The sequence below is a fragment of the Anolis sagrei genome, chromosome 3 (assembly GCF_037176765.1).
Source record: "Anolis sagrei isolate rAnoSag1 chromosome 3, rAnoSag1.mat, whole genome shotgun sequence".
NCBI lineage: Eukaryota > Metazoa > Chordata > Lepidosauria > Squamata > Dactyloidae > Anolis > Anolis sagrei.
The window spans coordinates 142,732,358-142,754,804 of record NC_090023.1 but is presented as its reverse complement, the minus strand read 5'-3'; the positions used below and the strand labels follow the sequence as shown (position 1 = coordinate 142,754,804).

At 41.6% G+C, this 22,447-nt stretch overlaps 1 protein-coding gene across 6 annotated transcripts in view; it reads left to right on the top strand.

Moving 5' to 3' along the window:
* The first annotated feature begins 77 nt into the window (after window positions 1-77).
* FGFR3 (fibroblast growth factor receptor 3) overlaps window positions 78-22,447 on the top strand; it is a 69,397-nt gene continuing 47,027 nt past the window's right edge. For all 6 annotated transcript variants that reach the window (XM_067466937.1, XM_067466936.1, XM_060769297.2 and 3 more), the window contains exons 1-2: window positions 78-149; window positions 2,583-2,839. In XM_067466937.1, the coding sequence (XP_067323038.1) occupies window positions 2,656-2,839 (184 nt within the window). In that variant the 5' untranslated portion in view covers window positions 78-149; window positions 2,583-2,655. The remainder of the gene's footprint in view (window positions 150-2,582; window positions 2,840-22,447) is intronic.

Genomic DNA, 22,447 nt, shown 5'->3' with positions numbered 1-22,447 from the left:
GCGACTCCCCATTGGCTGCGGGGAGTCCTCGGCTCCGCCCCTTTCCTCCGCGCGAGGCGGTCCGCGCAGGGCTGGGCGCAGAAGGGCTCCAGCTGCGGTGGCAGAAGGCAGCAGCCTCGCTCTCGCGCCCGCTCTCTCCCTCTCCCCAGGTAGGCACCGCGGGATGGACGGGGGAATTCAGGCAGACTGGGAGGGGTAAAAAGGCGGGGGAAACAACTCACCTGAATGTTCTCTGACGAGGAGCCCTCAGAGTCCTTCCTCTGACAAGTCTCCTCAACCTCCTGGCGCTCGCGGACGGTGTCCCACCCGTGTTGAGGGGGGACCTGGTGCCTTAAGGCTGGGTAGGCGTGGGTTTCAATTGACACTCGTTCGTTTTGCAGGCGGACAGCTTGGCGTCCCTCTCGACCGCTTTTTCTGACTCAGCGCCTCCGCTCTTTGCGGCTTCGCTGGGGCTGAATCCACACGGCTTGCAGATTCCAGGGCCGTGTGGATCCAGTTCAGTCTGCATTCTGAAACAGCGTTATAGAGCTATGCGGATCCAACCTGAGGCCCCCTCTACACTGCCATCTGATTATTATTATTATTATTATTATTATTATATTTGAGTTGTTGTGAGTTTACCAGGCTGTCTGGCCATGTCCCAGAAGCATTCTCTCCTGATGTTTCGCCTACATCTATGGCAGGCATCCCTAGAGGTTGTGAGTTGTGAGTTTTCCAGACTGTATGGCTATGTTCCAGAAGCATTCTCTCCTGACATTTCTCCTGCATCTATGGCAGGCATCTTCAGAGGTTGTAAGTTGTTGTGAATCTTCCAGACTGTCTGGCCATGTTCCAGAAGCATTCTCTCCTGACAATTCGCCTGCATCTATGGCAGGCATCTTCAGAGGTTGTGAGTTTTCCAGACTGTATGGCTATGTTCCAGAAGCATTCTCTCCTGACATTTCTCCTGCATCTATGGCAGGCAACCCCAGCGGTTGTGAGTTGTTGTGAGTTTTCCAGACTGTGTGGCTATGTTCTGGAAGCATTCTCTCCTGACATTTCGCCTGCATCTATGGCAGGCATCCTCAGAGGTTGTGAGTTGTTGTGAGTTTTCCAGACTGTATGGCTATGTTCCGGAAGCATTCTCTCCTGACATTTCGCCTGCATCTATGGCAGGCATCTTCAGAGGTTGTAAGTTGTTGTGAGTTTTCCAGATTGTCTGGCCATGTTCCAGAAGCATTCTCTCCTGATGTTTCGCCTACATCTATGGCAGGCATCCCCAGAGGTTGTGAGTTGTGAGTTTTCCAGACTCTATGGCTATGTTCCAGAAGCATTCTCCCTGACATTTTGCCTGCAACTATGGCAGGCATCCCCAGAGGTTGGCAGGCATCCCCACAGGCCTTGGCCATTGTAAGCCGCATCGAGTCCTTCTGGAGATTTTGCAGGGTATAAATAAAGTTAATAATAATAATAATAATTGTGAGTTGTGAGTTTTCCAGATTATATGGCTATGGTCTGGAAGCATTCTCCCCTGACATTTAGCCTGCATCTAAGGCAAGGCATCCCTAGAAGTTGTGAGATCTCACAACCTCTGAGAATGTTTGCCCTAGATGCAGGCAAAACATCAGGAGAGAATGCTTCTGGAACATGGCCATACAGCCTGGAAAACTCACAACAACCCAGTGATTCTGACCATGAAAGCCTTTGAAATATATTATTATATTTATTTATTTATACCCTGCTTTATCTCCCCAAAGGGGATTCAAAGCGGCTTGACATGAAAAGCATTGGCATAAAAATGTATACAATCCAGATTATCTGATTTGAACTGGATTGTATGGCGGTGTCAACCCGGGGGTGAATGTAAATAAAAGAGAGGGAATGTATAGTACATGTCTATATAACTGTATTTTTTTCTCAAATAAAAGTTTATTAATAAAATAAAATAAGTAATCCAGTTCAGAACAGATAATCTGGATTTCATAAGGCAGTATAGGGATACCTGGCCCATCGCTGGAGGTCAAAGTAAGAGTCAATCCCATAGAAGAAATGTCAGAAACTGCATAGTTTTCACATGTGGCAATGAGAGCGGAGAATGTCCCCTTCAAACATCCCTCATCTTAAACCTTATCAAGGGGAGACCTGTGGCACGTGGAAGCTTCCAGACCTTAGGTTAAAAACCAAAACTACTTAGTGTATTGCGTTGTCGAAGGCTTTCATGGCAGGAATCACTGGGTTGCTGTGAGTTTTTCAGGCTGTGTAGCCGTGTTTCAGACCGCTTCTGGAACATGGCCATATAGCCTGGAAAACTCACAGCAACCCAGTTAATGTGTTGTCGAAACTTTCACAGCTGGAATCACTGGGGTGTTGTGTGGTTTCCGGGCTGTCCGGCCGTATTCTAACAGCATTTTCTCCTGGTGTTTCGCCTGCATCTGTGGCTGGCATCTTCAGCGGGTCTGAAGTGGAGTATATATACCTGTGGAATGTCCAGCGCAGGAGAAGAAAACCATTCTCTGTTAACCAATGTCAAGGGTGCAGTTAGCAAGCTTGATTTGCAACCGACTGGAAGCACTCAGATGTCTGCCTGTTGTGTCTTCTTGCAGGGTGTAGCCAGACCTTGTGGGGCCCAAAAGGAGGCCCTCCAATCCAGCCGAAGGGGCAGCATGCATCTGGAGGATGGCTGAGGCTGGCCACCACAGCAGCACCACAATCACTGCCCAGGGTGGCTCCTCTGGGCAAGGAATGCCTGCAGTGTGGGGAGCACTGCTTTGCTTTTTCCTGGTGGCAACCGTCAGCAGCCTCCCCTCAGCCCGACCATCCGCTTCGGACCCTGAAAACAGGTTTACCAGAGAGCCATCAGGTAAGAAAGTTTGTGGAACAGAAGAGCTATTTCCACCCTCCGCTATGAGCCATGTGCTGTTTCTTGCTGGGATCTCTAGCTATCCTTTTACCTTCCTGTCCCTTTGCCATCAACAGCCCTTGCATTCAGTCTGTCAAATGTACTGTGTTACAGACAAGGTAGCACGAAGGAACTGCTCCTGTTTGGCTGGCTAGTCTAGTAGTTATCTGCTCCTCCTGAGCATGCCCCAGTTTCAAGTTGGGAGAAACATAGATTACTTTTGCAACTGATGGAATCATGCTGGAGTTTGGAAACATTTCCTGTTCCTGATTTGAAAGTGTTTTTTCCTATTTAATTGTACAATACTTACTTTGAAAGTCATTGTTATAGTTCAGAAACTTTGTTTTTGTGTCTGCCAGAAACTGTGTTGAATTGGTTGAGACTGTGAAAATGCAGAGTGTACTGCAGGATGTTCCACAAAACAAAGCTTTTGCAGTTGAATAAACTTTTCCCATGTTTTTATGATAGAATCAATTTGGACATGGCATTTATTACCCAAGAAGAAAAATTGTGTTACATAATATCAATGTAACAGTTTAGTGATAGAAGGTCAGTCTTTTGTACAGTAAAGGTTCCCCTCGACATTAAGTCTAGTCAAGTCCGAGTCGGGGCAGGAGGTGTGCTCATCTCCATTTCTAAGCTGAAGAGCTGGGGTTATCCACAGATGCCTCCTAGGTCATGTGGCCAGCATGAATGCATGGAGTGCCCTTACCTTCCCAGTGTAGCGGTACCTAAGGCCGTTGAATCCATGACAGAGAATCTGTGAACATAGAAGGCCAACTAAATATATGTTTTACTTTCTGGTTGGTGCTCTTTAGTTTTTATGCCATTTGGGTCCCCAGATATTATTGAATGACAATGCATTTTGGATTATCTGCCATGCGGACTGGGAATAATAGGGATTGCAGCCCAACAGCACTTGTGGCTCTGAGGTTGGGGAAAAGTCAAAGGACATTTTAAAGTCAGGCATCATATACAAAAGCCTTGTAACTAAATTCAAACCCCACTCTCCTGACTAAATAGACCAAACTGGAGTCTTCTAATGCTGCTATATCACAATTATCCTCAGCTTTAGTCATGATGTCTAATGCTGAGGAATACAGAAGTTATAGTCCAGCATCTGAATTGCCATATAAAATGACATGACAAGATATTTTGGCTCATGGGCCTTGAGTTTGACACATGCGCTTTAAAGCCTTTGCAATTCACTTTCAAATGGCAGCAGTCATCCCCATGCATGCACACATACACATTTTGAACAATTTCACCAATATTACTGTGCACACTTTCTCTTTTGCTTCTGTGGAAATAAAATGCTAGTGTCCCCTTCTGCCTTGCTGTAGGGGTGGGAGTTGGGGAGATGTGGTGGCTCTAGCTGTACACCTCTTCTTGTATGAAGTAGCTGAAGTTTGTAGCTTCTCTGAGAAAAGGTAGTCCTTATTCTGTTGGTGCTTTGTGTTTTGAAGTAATTGTTGTTGTAAAAGAATAATGAACTATTTTTCTGGTATTCACTGTATGTGCACACACTCATCACTTGTCCTTTTCTAAGGTTCGGGTAAATTCCTCTGCCCTTCACAGTGGTCTGAAAAGTAGCCTCTTGTCAGTTTGCAAACGAATTAATCCAGCAGAAATATTTCAGTACCAGGCTGGCCATTGGTCAAACTCAAGGCTCTTCCAGGCAAGCCTTATATCCCAGGATATGATACCAGGTTTTCTGCTTTAAACTGGGTTATATGAGTCCGCACTGCCAGATAATCTGGGATAAACAGAAAACCTGGGATCCAATCCTGGAAAATAGGGCCTGCCTGGAAGGGCCCTCAGCCCCACCCCCTATAACAGTTACTTTTAAACATCTAAGTAGCTCAGGCCCGTAGCCAGGATTTTGATTCGGGGGGGGGGGGGGGGCTGAGTCTGAGTGAGGGAGGATCTACCCTAGCAAACTTTAAGTGATTTCTGTTTTTGAAACAGTGAATGTTCAAACCATGCAAAAATAAGCGTTTTCTTCTTTTAAATTGTTAAATTCTTCATTAAACAACACCTACCATAAATGCAACGCAACTTATCACGGCCCTTGCTAGCACGCAAACTATAGGCTGCTGGTCCTCAGAAATCTTTCAGGAAAGAAAGAAACAGGTGCAGCCAATGGACACAAATGTACTACCAGGTGTACTACCAGATTCTGACTCCACTCTTTAATACCCTGAGAAGCACTTCCTTAATGTGAGACCATTTTCTGATATCATGTGTGACGCATTTGGATTTTGTAGTGTGATACCTTTCAGTATTATATTGAAGCTTATAAAGGAAGCAATGGAGAGGCAAAATTGTGCTGTTGTGCTTGGAAAAACTGAACATTGAAATAAGCCAGATTGTAGATATTTGTGCTTAATGTTTTACATGCGCAACTGTCTTTGTGCACTGTATTGCCAACTATTGTAGCAAGCTGCTTAAACTAGGAAAGTGTTTATTACAATCTCCAAAAGTTTCCTTTCAGTGCACAATAACAGTTAGAAGCAACAATCTTTAACACAAAGGCTATTTGGGGAAAAAATATCAGTCGACAAAATTTAGTGTATTTCGACAAGCACTGTAAGCATATCTCACTAGGGAAAAACCCAGTTTGACATAGTGAGGCGTTACTGTTTGGTAAATGGAGCTTCACAGGACAGTGATGCCCTTTTATTGGGAAAACAATAAAAAGTGTAGAAAGTAGAATCCAGTTTCTCCCCCACCCCTTTCTTTCATCCTCAAATTAGCATATCTGGGGGGAAAGCTGACATATTTTTTGTTATAAAAATAAAACAGCTAGGGTAAATATATTCCGTAGCAACTCAGAATAGGGGCAGTGTTTCTACATCATATCTGGTTAGAGCCCTAATTTTGCTTTCTGGAGGTTTTGGTAAAATGCTAGGTTCCTTTTGGTATATTTTCTTAGCCATGCTTGAAGCATTATGATGATGTGCCAGCAGATTTTAAAGAATTTTCTTTCTTAGTCCTAGTGAATTAATTTTGATTGGAATTACTTAGATTTAGGTAAAGGTAAAGGTTTTCCCTGACATTAAGTCTAGTCATGTCTGACTCTGGGGGGTGGTCCCATCTCCATTTCAAAGCCAAAGAGCTGACGTTGTCTGTAGAAACCTTCAAGGTCATGTGGCCAACATGTCTGTATGGAGCACCGTTACCTTGCTGCTGGAGCAGTACTCACATTTGCATGTTTTCAGACTACTAGGTTGGCAGGAGCTGGGGCTAACAGCAGGAGCTCACTCCGCTCCCTGGATTCGAACCGCCAACTTTTTGGTCAGCAAGTTCAGCAGCTCAGTGCTTTAACCTGTTGCACCATGGAGGTCTCCTAGATTTAGATTAGCACTGATTCAAAGGTTTTTGTTTTTTTAAAAAAAATTGCAAACATAACCTATAGCATTAAAATCTTTCTTGTCGTTGGGACAGAAATCCCATATTTATTTTGGAAATAAATCTCATTGCTAGAATAGAATTTAGACATAAGCATTTCTAAAGCAGGGGTTTCCCCTGCCTCAGTTCCCATATTGCTGCCACCATTGGAAGTACAATAAAACTCATACTGACCTCTATTAATGAATGGTCTAATTTTTTTCAAACTTTTGACAGAATCTATCTTAGTAGCATTAGAGTCTTAAAAAATGTGTTTGATGGAAGCAGTTTTAGCTTTTTTTCTATTTCTAGAGAGGTGTAACTGGCCACCTTTGTGAACTCAGTTCCATATCATGCAGTGAACTGGCTTCTTAACAAATGATTGTGCTTTTTAAGATATGCTCATAAATGTAAATACAACAAACATGTCACATCATGAGACAGGATTAAGTGTGGCAAGTATATATGAGGCAATGAGCCTGGATTTTCTGCTGTATAAAACAGTCTCCCATATGAACAATTTTACATTCTGTATTCATTTATGATTCTGTTCAATCATGTATTTCATTCTCAATAAATGTGGCAAAGACTTGGGAACGCAAGAGTTCTGTTCACTTAGCTGAACCTGGTGTAATCGTAGTTACTAGGTAAATGTAAAGGCTTTCCCCTGACATTAAGTCTTCGTCTCTGACTCTGGAGGTTGGTGCTCATCTCCATTTCTAAGCTGAAGAGCCGGCGTTGTCTGTAGACATCTCCAAGGTCATGTGGCCAGCATGACTGCTGGAGTCCCGTTACCTTTCCATTACCTTCCCGCTGACAGCAGGAGCTCACACCGCTCCCTGGATTTGAACCCGCAACCTTTTGGTCAACAAATTTAGTAGCTCATCGGTTTAACCCACTGTGCCACTGGGTGTCCAATATGCAGAGTATTATCTAGTGTAAAGTGCAACACATGAATGAAATCTGTCTGTAAAAGAAAATCTTATTGCTTACCCACTCAGGCAAGCTTTACCCCATTGGTAGGTATTGGTGTCATTGTGTGTCAGTGAAGATAGCTTGTGATGTTTGCCTCATCATTCCTTATTTTTTCAATGAATCAAATGTATTAATAGTATCTTTGAGAAAAATCTGCGTTGATATGTATAAAAAAACAAATTCAGTGCTAAATGCGTCCTTTTAAATATCTGAACGACATGTTACAATTAAATGCTTTCTGCTGGTCAAATGGACCATGGGGTATTGGTTTATTGGTTTATTACTGAGGCTTGTTGTTCAACAGCTTTCGCATTTAACCGTCCAAGACCTTATTTCCTATAAAGGGACTTGGAAGCATTTTTCTCTAGTGATCTAATTCTTCACACAGGACTCCGAAGGTTGTAACAGCTACTGCCTTGTGTTTCTGCTCAGCTCCATAAAATACACATTGAAGAGAGGAATTCTGGAATTATGTGTATGTTTGCTCATATGAAGACTAGCGAATAGTGGCGGCAGTGCAAATTCTAATATATCTACAGGGAGGTGTTCTCTGTTCGCTGGAAGAAGGCAGATGGTGGGGTTGCCGCTGAATAGAATCCAAACTGAAAATACGGAGGGCCTCATCTGGACTGAATTTCTTTCTTTTTTCTCAGGACTCCTGTAAGAACAATGTCATTTTTTATGAATGAAAGTGGGGAGGCAAGACAGAATTGACTGTGTTTGTCATTCACTGGCAATGACAGAGATGATTAGGGAGGTCAGTGAACTCCTTTACAGCCTTGAACATGTGGTCACTCTATTCAGCAGCCACAGAATAGATGCTGGGATGAAAAAGCTCTTGCAATTTGCATTTGTATTCAGATAAAGATATTACTTTGTACGATTGGTGAATGTCAAGTAGCACCAACTGTGTTGTGACACAGCAGACAGACAGAAATAGCACTGGCACAGTTTAAGAAGAGCGTAAGATGTCATGTCCCTGTCACCCACTACCTATTTTTAATGTCCTTCTATAGAAAGATCCCATATTAAGTATTTGGAACCTGATGAGGTGCTTGAAATAGTTAGTTTGGGATAAAAGCATTTGTAATGTGTGAGCCCACTAAGATGTAGTAATTTGAGTGCTGGATTAGGATTCTGAGACTAGGTCTCAAATTCCTCCTCAGTCAAGGAAATCCACTGGGTAAATTTGGGTAGGTCATACTCTCTCAAAGGAGCCACAGTGGTGCAATGGGATAAACCCATGTGCTGGCTGAACTGCTGACCTGAAGGTTGCCAGTTCGAATCTGCGAGATGGGGTGAATTCCCGTCTGTCAGCTCAAGGTTGTGGAGACATGAGAGAAGCCTCCCAACTAACACATCTTGGCATACCCTGGGCAATGTCTCAGTAGACAGCCAATTCTCTCACATCAAATGTGACTTGTAGTATATTCTCAAGTTGCTTCTGACATGATAGTATGGCTTTGAGTATCATTTGTGGTGGGAAAGGGAGGTGGCTGTAAAGATGTCTTATTTTTCTCCCTTCCAAAAATATCTAGCTGGGCCAAGTGACAGCATACTTGATTAGATGACCTTTGTCTAGTAGTAGGATGCTCTTGTCTTAGAAAGGTTTCAAATAAAAAAGAATAGACAGCTTTCCAAAGCTGAAGATGCCTTTGGCTTACAATACCAGTAAAACAGATATTGCTTGTATGGATTCTCATTTTGGAAATGATTACATTACCTGTCTAAAGTTACCATGATAAGCTTCTTGGGGGGAAATGCAGTTAAAACAAGTGAAAGATCAAACAAACTAGGTAGTCAGGTTAAAAGCAATGTAAAATTCAAGTCTGTGGAGGACCACCTGATATTCATTTTTAAAAGGTTAAAAACAGGACAAACTTTTCGAAAGCAGAAAAAAAGTAATCACAAGAATTTATAAACAACTATTAGAATGGAGCATGGAGAAGGAGCAAATCAAAGATTGCATGGTCAAATGGGCCAAAGACATAGGAAGAATCATACTATTGGAGGATTGGGAGGTGATACGGAATAAAAAACTAAATTATACATATGCCAATGATTTGGAAAAAAATTGGACCAAAATGATGTAGCAATGGTATATGACACCAAAAAAGATAGCCAAATTCACAAAAAATATAAATGATAAGTGCCGGAAATGTAGAAACTGTAAAGGATCATTCCACCATATGTGGTGGACATGCGAAACAGCCAAAGCTTTTTGGAAACAGATACACAAGATGTGCCAAAAAATTCTAAAGAACAAATCTCATTACCACCGGAAGTCTTTCTTTTAGGAATGACCAACTTACAATGGGACACCAATGAAGACAAACTATTCATATACATGACAACAGCTGCAAGAATAGTATATGCAAGGACATGGAGACAAAAATCAAGACCTCAGAAAGAGAACTGGATAGAGAAAATCCTAGACATTATGGATATGGATAAACTGACTTTTTTAATTACAAAGGCGCAGAACAAATCCATTAAGATGACTGATTGGAGTTTATTAAAGACTTGGATCAAAGATAATAGAATGAAGCTACTGATATAAAAGGGACTATAAATATTAATGTATGCAGAACCACCATAAGGAGAAAGTAGAAAGGAAGGTCAGACCTGAAGAAGTAAAGACTAGTATTATATGGGAGAAACCCACTAGGAAGAGACACGGAAGAATCCACCCGCTCCCCTGTTTCTTTTTTTTTCTCCCCCCCCCCCAACTTTCCTTTTTCAAGCCTTCCCCTTCTACCGCTAGAACCCATTTCCCACCTCCCATGCCTGTTACCCCCTCCCATTTACCTCCCTTTAACCCCATGATTTTATCTCCCCTTGTGTTTTTTTTTAAGTTTTTTATACACACACACACACCCTCACTTATGTATAAAAAACCCACCAATAAAAATATTTAAAAGAATAACATAAAAAAAACAGGCCAAACTACTGCAAATAAAGTTGGTAAAATTCCTATGGGTCTTTCCATGGCCACCCCAATACACAGCACAAAGCTAGGCAGTGATTTTTATTATTTCTTCTCCTTCCTGCTCTGAAAATCTTTGGATCATAGCTAGACATTTCTTATGGCTGATAGCAGGAGAATGTTCACCTACAGGAGGAAGACACAATGTTACTTCTCCTTGCCTAGATCCATCTGAAACCTATCCCCCACTTGCTGACCTAACCATTGCTTCAGAGCACACCTTGTAGCTCCTGGGTGGATTTTCCAAAATAGAGTTGTGTGACATCTACATATCAGTTATCCCTTTATAATTGGGGGGAAACTCCAGAGCATAGTATGCAAACTTTCAAGTCTTCATTGGCTTCTTCGTTAGGAAAAGATGTTAAGAAATCATAGAGGGGAAATTTGATGACAGATAGTATTGAGAGATTTCAGTGAAGGCAAAGAACACTTCTCACATTGCCTTTGTGAGAACTAGGGACAAAGAGCAGTAACAGGTAATAACATTTCAACTCCGTCACCAACAGAAAAGTAACTCCACTCGAGATGCAGCAGTTTCTTAAGATCCAGCTAATATTCCTTGGTTCATTCCTACTCTTCAGGACTTTTTGCAATCTTGTAAGGCTTTTATATTGTGCAGTTGTTTTGCTTTTTCTACGGCTGATAACTGGCTTAGTTTGAACAGTAACGGCTTAGCATTCAGTGCAGCCTGTAGATCTCTTGATGTTCTTGAAATTATTTGACCACATCAGAAGATGCCATGGGGGTGTCATGGCCATAGGTTTACATATTTGGCTGCTGCTGGAAGCTTGGAAGAGGTTAATACAACCTTCTTCCCCAAAGAATGCATCTGTGATGATCTGTACAGGTTTGCTGAAATGAACAGCACCTAAGAACTCTGTATAAGAGAATGGTCAGAAAGAGCTAGCTCTTTGGTAGCAGATAATGTTGTACTTTGGTGCTCGTGTCTTAGACCTTGGCTGTTACCCCTGGGTTAGAATTCTGGATGCTAACCTTGTTACTGCAATGCTGTTTTGATCTCTGCCACTCCTGCAACCTTGTTTCAGACCTTGTTGTTTTTTAACCGCGTCTTGGATTACGTTCTTGGCACAAATCTATGGACTTGGACTTTAGTTTGACCCATGAATATCTGGCTTGACTTTGGAACTCGGACTATGGTTTGTACTACTCTTGAATTCTGGAACATTATTCAAATAATCTTGTCACATAGAGATCCTTAAGCTGGGGGACAGTGGGGGAATCTGTCCAGCAGTGGGGCAAATCTGTTGGGGAGTGGGGGAAACCAGCGTTAAGAGCTCCACATCACCCCTTCCCCATGACACAGGGAAAACCATTGCTGGGTTGCTGTAGGTTTTTTTCGGCCATTGTCTAGAGGCATTCTCTCCTGATATTTCGCCTGCATCAATGGCAAGCATCCAAACTACCTCTGAAGATGCTTGCCATAGATGCAGGCGAAACATCAGGAGAGAATGCCTCTAGACCATGGCCATATAGCCCGAAAAAATCTACAACAACCCAGTGATTCCGGCCATGAAAGCCTTCGACAATACATAAAACCATTGCTGCCCAGATTCCCCCTTGTGCTGCCCTTGACTTAGGTAATGGGAACACACATAGCCACATGTGTTCTCAGGGCTCCCTTCTGTGATGCTGCTAGGATGGAGCCCTGCCGGAAGGAGCCCTTCGTCATGTAAGCGAAGTAGGACAGGGCAAAAGCTGAGGTTTTCTGTTAACTCTTTGGATTGAAACTTGACTACTGCTTGTTCTTGCTCCTGAGCTGGTGCTTGGCGTTAATTGGAATTTTGACCTTTATTTGTGTTACCCCAGTGTGTTAGTATGTTCTTAGCCATACCTTTGAGAAACTTAAGGTTGTAGTTCTCCATTTAAGTCTTGACTCATCCTATGTTTCCTTGGATTAAACTCTGCCTGGGTTACCAGGTGAGAGCTAGAACGTAATAGAAGGACAGTAAAGTCTTTTGCTCAGCAACCCCCCCCCCCCCCAAGACACTGCAGTTACATGGTTGAAATGGTTCTGTGTCCCTATATAGTTTACCAGTATTGTTTGAATTTCATTGATTTATTCTATGAGCATATCTCTGACTGCCAGTTCTGTCAGGCAGGGCACCTTAATTCAAATATCCTTTACAGAATTCTTTCCAGAGTTTTTATTTGCTCTGGAGATATATCTGATATTTTAGCATTAGCTTAGTTAGGGTCTATGCTTCTCTTTTGTGTTGTTTGAGTACAGATCTGTCCTTTGCACTGTTAGGGATTCCCTGCCTAAGATTGTATTGCTTTAATACCAGTTGTGCTATATTCTGGTCATTTGATGTATTTGTTTAGCACTCTTTTAAGTCTCTGCATGTAATGTTTCCTGAGTTGTATTTTAAGATGCAATTCTTAGCTTTATAAATATAATGGAGACTGTAGATAGATTCAGATGTACATGACAACAGAGGCGTTACACAGTAAATTTGATATTCATGACAAGTCACCCTCATGACCTTTGTCTTTAGTCACCGGGAAGGCTTTCTGTTATCAAAAGTAAACAAGAAGTCCGAGATATGAGAAGAGCAAAGCCTTAGGTAAACTTGGCAGTTAAATGTGAAAGGTAATCCAAACTAGGGGAGGGGTGAAACTCACCAAGCTGTTTTGCCGTGCTATACGATGTGTCCCCAGAGCCCTCCATAATCAAGAACTTGTTTAGTAAGGATGATATCAAGCTCTTGATATATCAAGAAGCAGATTGTGGTAGCCTCTTGCCTAAGACACAAGTGTTTGCACACCTGGAACAATCCAAATTTGTAACACCTTTCTTAATAAAGCCTCTTTTATTTTGCTTTTCTGAAGTAAAAGACAATCTATTGCTTTGACCATGGTAGAATACCTTTCCATTTTCACTTATTTTTTTACAGCATATGACAGAGGCTCAGGGCTAATAAAAAAAACACACCCATAATATGTCTCTCTCCTTCTCCCTCTTTCTTTCTCTCTTCCCTTCACGGAATGACTTGCTAAACTCAGACAGCACCAAGAGAGGAAAAATAGGAGTGACTGAGGGATTGCGCATTATCTTTCTCTCTCTTTTTCGCACACACATAAACATAGTCTCGGACACACACAGTCAAGCCTGCCTCAAATCATTTTGCTGACTAAGACCATCAAATGTCCCTGTTTCTTTTTTGTGGCTAGGTAGCATTGGGTCTGCTACTGTTACTACTTTAGCATAACCTCTCATAGTTGTTATGAAGGGAATCTTTAGTTTCTGGAGGAAGTGCAGGATATTAATCAACAAAGAAATTGGTATACTTGAAAAACATAACTTTTCACATTATATTAATAACATTTCCAAATGTACCAATCTTGTATATAAAATAGCCAGCTGTGTGCTCCATGGTGCTTTATTATCTGCATACATTTACATGTATACTGTATATACTAGAGACAATATATTTTGAACACTCAACTTGGAAATGTATCTGATATTACTTCATTTGTGGGTGGCTGCACCTTCTAGTAGATTTTTGGCTTAATAGGTTGACCCTATTGCTTTTCATACAGAGCTTTTCATATTTCTTCGTTCTGAAACGTGGTTTAAACCACCTGTGTTCCTTGGATTCTCCCATCCAAGTACTAAAGAGTGCTGATCCAGCTTAGCATCCAAGATAGAGGGTGTCTGTTGACTTTACCTACAGGACCTTGGAAGTTAAATTAAATCTCGAAGCTTGACTGTTATATGCCCACATAGAAATGAAATCTTTTAAAAGTATGTTGTTCCCATCTACCTCACCCATTTGCCACCATCTTCTGCATAAATAATTGTCTCATATTATGAACAGAGCCCCCAGTGGTGCAGTGGGTTAAACCCTTGTGCTGGCAGGACTGAAGGCTGACAGATGGCAGGTTCGAATCTGGGGAGAGCGTGGATGAGCTCCCTCTATCAGCTCCAGCTCCTCATGCAGGGACATGAGAGAAGCCTCCCACAAGGATGGTAAAAACATTAAAAAAAATCCGGGCATCTCCTGGGCAACGTCATTGCAGACGGTCAATTCTCTCACACCAGAAGAGATTTGCAGTTTCTCAAATCGCTCCTGACACAACTATATATATATATATATGTATGTATGTATGTATGTATGTATTATGAAGACTGCAGCATTACTCATGTCTGCCCAGAGGGAAGATTAGTAAAACTTACATCAGAATTCTTGCATGTGTACAGTACTTAAAACAATTCTAACTATTAATTAGTACCTTCTCTTGGTAATGAATACAATTGCAGCAAGATTCTTTCAGCTTTTTGCCTTTATCAGATTGCTGATTAGCCCTTAACTTTATATTGTTGTTTACTGTTGTCTACCTTCAAGTCATTTCCAGTGTATGGCAACCATGAGGTCTCATGAGGTTTTCCGAGGCTAAAAATATGTGGGGTGTTGTGTGGTTTCCAGGCTTATAAGGCCATTTTCTAGCAGCATTTTCTCCTGGCATTTCACCAGCATCTGTGGCTGGATCAAATCCTCTGAAGAGCCCAGCCACAGATGGAGGCAAAATGTCAGGAGAAAATGCTGCTGGAACATGGCTGTACAGCCTGGAAACCACCAACACCACTGTGTCCAATTCTGAGCACCACAATTGAAGGGAGATGTTGACAAGCTGGAATGTGTCCAGAGGAGGGTGGCTAACATGATCAAAGGTCTGGAGAACAAGCCCTATGAGGAGCAGCTTAAAGAGCTGGGCATGTTTAGTCTGAAGAAGAGAAGGTTGAGAGGAGACATAATGAGAAGTCAAAGAGAGGAGGGAGCAAGCTTGTTTTCTGCTGTCCTGGAGACTAGGATGTGGAACAATGGCTTCGAACAACAGGGAAGGAGATTCCACCTGAACATGAGGAAGAGCTCCCTAACTGTGAAGAGCTATTCAGCAGTGGAACTCTCTGCCCTGGAATGTGGTAGAGGCTCCTTCTTTAGAGGCTTTTAAACAGAAGCTGTCAGGGGTGCTTTGAATGTGATTTTCCTGCTTCTTGGCTGGAGGTTGAACTGGATGGCCCACAAGGTCTCTTCCAACTCTATGATTATATGATTTTATGATTCTGCCATTAAAGCCCTCGACAATACATTAAGAATATGTGACTTGTCTCATATCACTCAGTGGATTTTCATGACCTAGCAGGAATTAGAACATTATTCTGCAGCATCATAATCATATGCTTAAATCACTATGGCACCTTGATGGCTTGTTATTTACATACAGGCATACCTGCAATCTGAATTTTCCTGAAAATATCCCACAAATGAACTTCCTGGATAGCAGCTATGCTAGAGGGTATTGGACACTATGCTCACTTCATTTTGTGTATAAGAAAATGGGTCATTTTTGCAGAGCTGATCTAACCTTTGCTCAGCCACAAACCTACTCAATATGTGTTTAGACTTATTTGCGTTGGCAGGGTCTTTTTATGTTTTAAAAATATTTATACACTAAAAAAAAGAAAAGAACAAAATTAGCCTGAACTCTGTTTTTGCTGCTACTTGCTTCTTGGGGCTGCTGCCTAGACACAGCCTTACCCATTCAGTAATTCTCAGTGGGTTTTCAACAAGCATGGAGAAACTGCTTCGTGAAAAATGACACAAACGCCATTTCAAAGTCAACTTTCTGGCAGACATAGCTACTGTGTTTCATTCCCTGAAAGGCATAGATCTCATTTTCCACTAAATGATGACAAAATAATTTTTGAACTTCAGATGTCATTTATGTATTGGGTTTTGAAAGGACCATATTCTTTTTCATTTTTTCCTGGTTCAGGCTAAGCCAACTGTCCTAAGCCAACTTTACCCAGTTAAGGCTACTCCTTTTTGTCCCTCGGCACCAAACTTCAAATCCCAGGAATCCATAGGATGTTATATCAAGTGAAGTGGAATCATAGTGTTATATTTTTATAGTGTGAAAGGATCCCAGAACATTAATGGTGTAGGTGAAGGCAAGGGTGAGAAGAATCAACTGAATATTCTTTCACATTGTTGTTGTTTACTTGTTGGTTGTGTTAAAGTGTGTTGGAAAATTTTAAAAATGTAATTGTGTAGGTTATTAGGGTTATTACTATAATAGGGACCACAGCCGCCTCTCAGACAATGATGCTGATCTGGATTGGGTGTAGCAATGTCTTCATAAAGTATGTTTACCTTGAAAAGGCAATCTGCTGACTTTTGTCCCTGCTGAGATGTGGAATTAACACTGGCAGCCTGATGCCACAGGGAGGAGGGAAGTGTGTGTGTGTGTATGTTGGGGGGGGGGGGGGATAGTCCTTAATACTGGGGCACAACCTACCCGGGAAGATCCATCTTTGGGGATAGCCAGACTTGCCACGGCATTTCCCCCTTTCATCTGCTTCTTCTCACGATCTTCAGTCAGGAGTTGAATTGATTCCTGAAAACGGACTGTTCTCTCCCTCCTCTCATGCCAGTGTTACGGGTTTTCACACACAGCCACTGGAAATGGCTGTGCATTGTGGAAAGACCTCCAGGGGACTTGGTTATGCCAGCAAAAGAAGACAGTGAGGGAAAAGGGGAAAATTTAGTGTGGGATAAGGTCCTTGACCAGCTAAAATATCAAATGCCATTGCATGTTCTTAGGGATGAATCTGTGGCATATTAACCTATGTACATATCCCCACACATTGTCCATAACAGCATAGTTGTCGTGGTAAAAATTCTGCAAGATAGAGAAGCCAAAATTTTGATGTATGCAGTAAATCAAGGCATTTTTCGGTTTTGAAATCTTGCAGAATAAAATACTTCCAGATTGTGTTAAAGCATCTCTATTTTCAGAGAATGCCTGAAAAGGTCTTTCTAAAAAGGTTTTGGACAGATTTGCTGCACGGCATCACAGAATGTGTAGGAAATTAATGTGATACGAAGCCCTGCTTCCAAAGCAGAGAAGATTGCCAGATAAGTTTTTTCACTTAAAAATTCATTTTCCCATCTCAAATGTTTTGATTTTTTTATGCAGTTCAGGTGATCTTGCTTTTGAACTGTTAAGATGAAATACCATAAGCATGGAAGTTAGTTATTATGAGGCAAGAAATGGGCATCAGTAGAATGTTGACATTTCTGAATCAGTGCCACAAAAAAGGCTTTCGCACTGCACTCTGCTCTAGTCGCTTGAACTGTTACAGTCCCCTGCAAGGAAACATTGGCGATACAAAAAGACCACTGAGTACTTCTCTTAGTTCACCAAGTTCCTAGGAAGGATTTCTTGGGTTGGCTCTCCATAAACAGATCATTGTTCCATCTCTTTTTGATACTGAAGAGTGCTGAAAATATGAAACCTCTCAAGAATGTTTGCCTCCTTTTCAAAGCTTTAGTGGCTTCTGGTCTTGCTGTGTTCAGGGCATAGTTTCCAGCTTACATCAGAAGGCAGAGGTTTGATGTAGCAATAATTTGGCATTATCAGGTCACTCTTTAGAGAAATCCACACTGCTAAATGTTTTTAAAAGCTAAGGAAAACTTTGGATTAGGTTTGGAACTTTTTTGATTATTTTTAAAATATTTATAGTATCTTTATAGTATACTTTTCTGTGCTCAACGATTCTCAGTAATTGAAAGAAAAAAATGCTTGGCCATGGCTTCACTTTCTCCCTGGCTCTACTTTGAAGTTTAATATACAGGCCACATCAACCATCTCTTTTGCCTAATTTGGAGATCAAAAGGGAAGATGGTGAGGAAGTGTTTTCACTTGCATACTTGAGTTTTGCCTAAGTTTTGGGCTAGAAGCAACAGGAAAATGCAGAATGTCAGCTTCTGTTGTACTGCCACTGTAATATTTCCATCCTATTGAGTATCATACTGTATTAATGCTTGATTATGAAATCTGAGGGAGAAAAAGTGTTGATGCCCATTTCAGGGGGTATTCTTAAGTCAAAGCTGAGCTGCTTCCTTGGCAGTCCCCATGCCGCAGAGGAAAGAAACCAGCCAAGCCATAACTTGGATTTAGAAAATACTGCCATGATTTGCATAGAAATAGAATGCTGTGCCATTCAAGTGAATTTGGTAGTACTGCGTGTCTTCAGTTGGCAGACAAAGGAGGAGCCCTGGTACATTACGTACTCTCAAACAAGAGTTCCTAAAGCTTCCTCTGAAAGCAATAAATGCTGAAGGAATAGAGGCAACAGTTGTGGGTTTCTTTGTACTTCTTCTAAAGCCTGGAGTTTCCTCTTTTGAAAAACTGTCCCACTCTGACTTGTATACATCTTGAAAAACAATGATTTGAAAATGTTAATCTTTCCAACTAGCACTGCCATTGGTGGGCTTGTAGCCTATTTTGCAAAAAAGCAAGGGAATTCAAGGAAAACATTGTAGGGTAAAAAGGAAGGCCCTATGGCTGGTGTGCTTGTCTACATTTTGTGAGGACCAAAGTTAAATTTTAATTTTAAGAGCCCTTGACCATTTTCACGTGTACTCTTCTTGTTGAGCCAGATGTCAGCCATCCAATATTTGTTTTATTTTCCCCCCTGCTTCAATGTAGTACATTGATCTCTGCTGCAATTCATTTTGCTAGTTTTGCCCCAGCTCCCAGTCTGTTAAGGGCATTTAAAATTCTCTTTCTATCCTGTGGAGCTACGTCTCTCTCTAATTTGGCAATATTGGTAAATTGGATAAGCATGTTGTCAGTGATTAACCATGCCTCTCAAATTGTTTCAGACCTCAGTGAGACGTTATTTGCAGATGTGAACAGAGATGCCACTATTTGGATGTCACCTAGTTTTGAATTCTCCCCTTAAGTGAAACACTTTGTGATTGACAGTTGTTCAAACAAGGTTATGAGCTTAATGTAGGACAAGAGACTGAGAGTAAATCCCATGAAAATGGAGGCATGATTCGGAAGGCTAACCAGTTGTGGATGAGATTGCATTCCCCCATAGCAGCAAGCTGGAAATGTTTGCTTTCCTTAACCCCCACCTGAAGTCTCATCCATGAGCCAAAGTCCTCATTGCTGTTGTGTGTCTTAAAGTCATTTCTCACTTGCGGGCGGCAATCCTAAGTCAAACCTGTCACTGAGTTCTCTTGGCAGGATTTGTTTTGAAAGGATATGCCTTTGCCTTCTTTTAAATCTGAGAGAGTGTAACTTGCCCAAAGCCTCCCACTGGGCTTCCATGGCTCTACACCACACTGCCTTTCTTAAAAAATACTGTATCTAGTTTAAAAACAAAACAGAAACAATCCAGGTTGTTTCCCATTCTCCAATTCCTCTTCTCAAACTGAAAACCACTGCAAATTGTAGTATTGCTCCCCAAGTCCTCCATATACTTTAAAAACTTACCACACTTCATCATACTAGGGGGGAGGGGGGGAAATCCACTTAAAATCCAATTTCTTCATCCTGGAGAATTCTGGGGTTTGTAGTTTAGTGAGGCTGTTAAAGGCTTCTCCCTAAACTACAAACCCCAGCATTCTGCAGGAGGCAAAAATTGGATTTTAATTGGATTTTAGTGTGATGAGGATCATCTCCCAAAATTGGCCATAATTGAAAAGGGTTGATTGGATTTACCCCAATCAGCCCAAAATTACACCAGATATAAACTGGGAAAAGAAACCTTTTTTAAACTCCCAAAGGCCTTGCTCTCATTCATTTTTTGGGAGAAGTCCAGTGTGCACTATAACGGGACTTGACAGAATGTGAGCTTTCTTTCTTTTTTAAGAAAAAGAAACATTTTCTTCCTTCTTGAAGAGAGGTTAGCATGAAGTGTTATTTATGCTTTATCAAAAAAGCTAGGGTGTTAAAGTTTTTTCAATGAGATGAGCAAATACTGCTTGAAATTAACCAATGTTGGTTTTCACCAGCAGCATTGGAGACTGGTTTGAAACTAGGGTGGTTGTAGTTGGAATAACAATTAACACGAATGGAACATAATCCCAGCAGGAAAATAGTCTTTGAAAAGAACGCCTGACTCTTCTTCCTCCCTTCCCACTTTGGACCTACATATTGGCACTGGAGTAAAAGCCCGTCCTCTTTTAATTAAGCAACATAGCAAGACTTAGTTCATGGCTGTTATTTGGTTTGTTATCTTGAGGTTGTTGATTTTCAGTATAGGGCAGGAATGTTCAGGACTGTGGAACCCTACACCATGTAGTTCTTATGTATTTTAATCTTTACTTCCTTCTTGAGGTATTCATTCTCAATTGTCTATCTCAGTCTAAGAGTGGAAGTGGGATCACATAAAAAAAGATTAGACAAACCTGTAGAATGTTTTACCATCCTGTGGGAGGTTTCTCTCATGTCCCTGCATGGAAAACTGAAGCTGACAGGCAGGAGCTCACCCCACTCCCCGGATCTGAACCTCTGACCTTTGGGTCAGCAGTCCTGCCAGCACAAGGGTTTAACCCATTGCGCAACCAGGGGCTCCTAACTATTGTACTGGAGAAACATACGTCATTTTTGAACTTGAGACATATTTAAGGCATCAGCTGCAGCATTCAGTTCCCTAGTTGTGTGGAACATGATATTTGGAAGAATTGTGTAGCAAATAACATTTTGCACATGTTGTGATTAAAATGTGCAAAGGAGCATATTTACTAGGAATGGCCTATCTGGGGTCGAAGCTCCAAATGGTGTCTCATGGTATTGCGATGTAACGGTTTGGCCTTCATTTTATCATAGAATCGTAGAATAATAGATATGAAAGAGATCGTATGTGCCATCTAGTCCACCCCCCTGCCATGCACAATCAAAGCAACCCTGATAGATGGCCAACCAGCCTCTGTTCAAAGGCCTCCAAGGGAGGAGCTTCCACCACACTCCAAGACAGAGAGTTCCATTACTGAACAGCTCTTATAGTCAGGAAGTTCTTCCTAATGTTCAGGTAGAATCTCCTTTCCTGTCATTTGAACCCATTGCTCTGAGTCCTAGTTTCCAGGGCAACATAAAATAAGCCTGCTCTCTCTTCCTTATGACACCCTTTCACTTACACATAGCCATCATGTCTCCTCTCAACCTTCTCTTCTGCAGGCTAAAGATATCCAGCTCTTTAAGATGTTCCTCATAGGGATTCATGGTCTCTAGACCTTGGATCATTTTAGTTGCCCTCCTCTGGACACCTGATGTCAATATCTCTTTTAAGGAACTTCATTTTATTGGGAACAATAAACTTTAACATTTGCAATATTTACTTCTGGATTAAAGGGGCTAAGTTCAGTTGCTAACCCTAACAAAAATGCATATCCTGAATCAATGGGATTGATGGATAATGAGCTTCTATCCAGCAACTGCCAAGACTCTGCTTCCTTTTGCTTTTAGGTCATATTCGTTAAGTACAGTATTATATCTTTAATGTGACTGAAACAACAGTTAAAAAAGCACTTTCTGACTATAATTCCTATCCATATAATGTTATATCTCATTAAGACTGTCGCAAACAAGAGAGACAAGACATCAGACTTTTTTTTCCATGTCAGAAGCGACTTGAGAAACTGCAAGTTGCTTCTGGTGTGAAAGAATTGGCCGTCTGCAAGGACGTTACCCAGAGAATACCCAGATGTTTTACCATCCTGTGAGAGGCTTCTCTCATGCCCCCGCATGAGGAGCTGGAGCTGACAGACAGGAGCTCACCATGTCTTGCGAATTTGAACCACCAACCTTTAGATCAGCGGTTTGGCTGGCTCCTGACTAATGCTCAGATATTAAAATTCATTGTGATAGGCTTTGAAAATGACTTTTAAGGATAAAGTAGCCCTGATTTCCATGGCAAAATCTGAAACAGTTAATTTCAGTTCTGTTCAGACATTTAGGGCTCTTCTCTGCGGCTACTGAGTCTGCATTGGGAAAGGGACATGGCATTTGTGCCAGCATTTTGCACCTCTGTCATGTGCACATTCCTTTACATGTTCATGCACACTGCAGGCATGTGGAGGAATGTATTCATACACTGCAGATTAAGCAGTCCCTATAACCTTCCCTGCTTTATAGAAGTTCAGTGGGTGCATCTAAAGTGGGATGTTGATAATGCTGCCCTTGTAACATTTTTAAAAAATCTTATGTACATCAGAGGTGCGTAATCCATAACATATATTGGCTTCATCCTGTCTTTTTAGATTTTTTTAATGTTAGTGCAAATTGTAGTGGACATCTGTTCCCTACCTTTGATTTGGACTATTCTACCAGCCTCTCGTATTGCTGCTGCCCTCCATCCCATTTTCTTCAGCAGTATATGGGTTTTCCCCCTCTGGTAC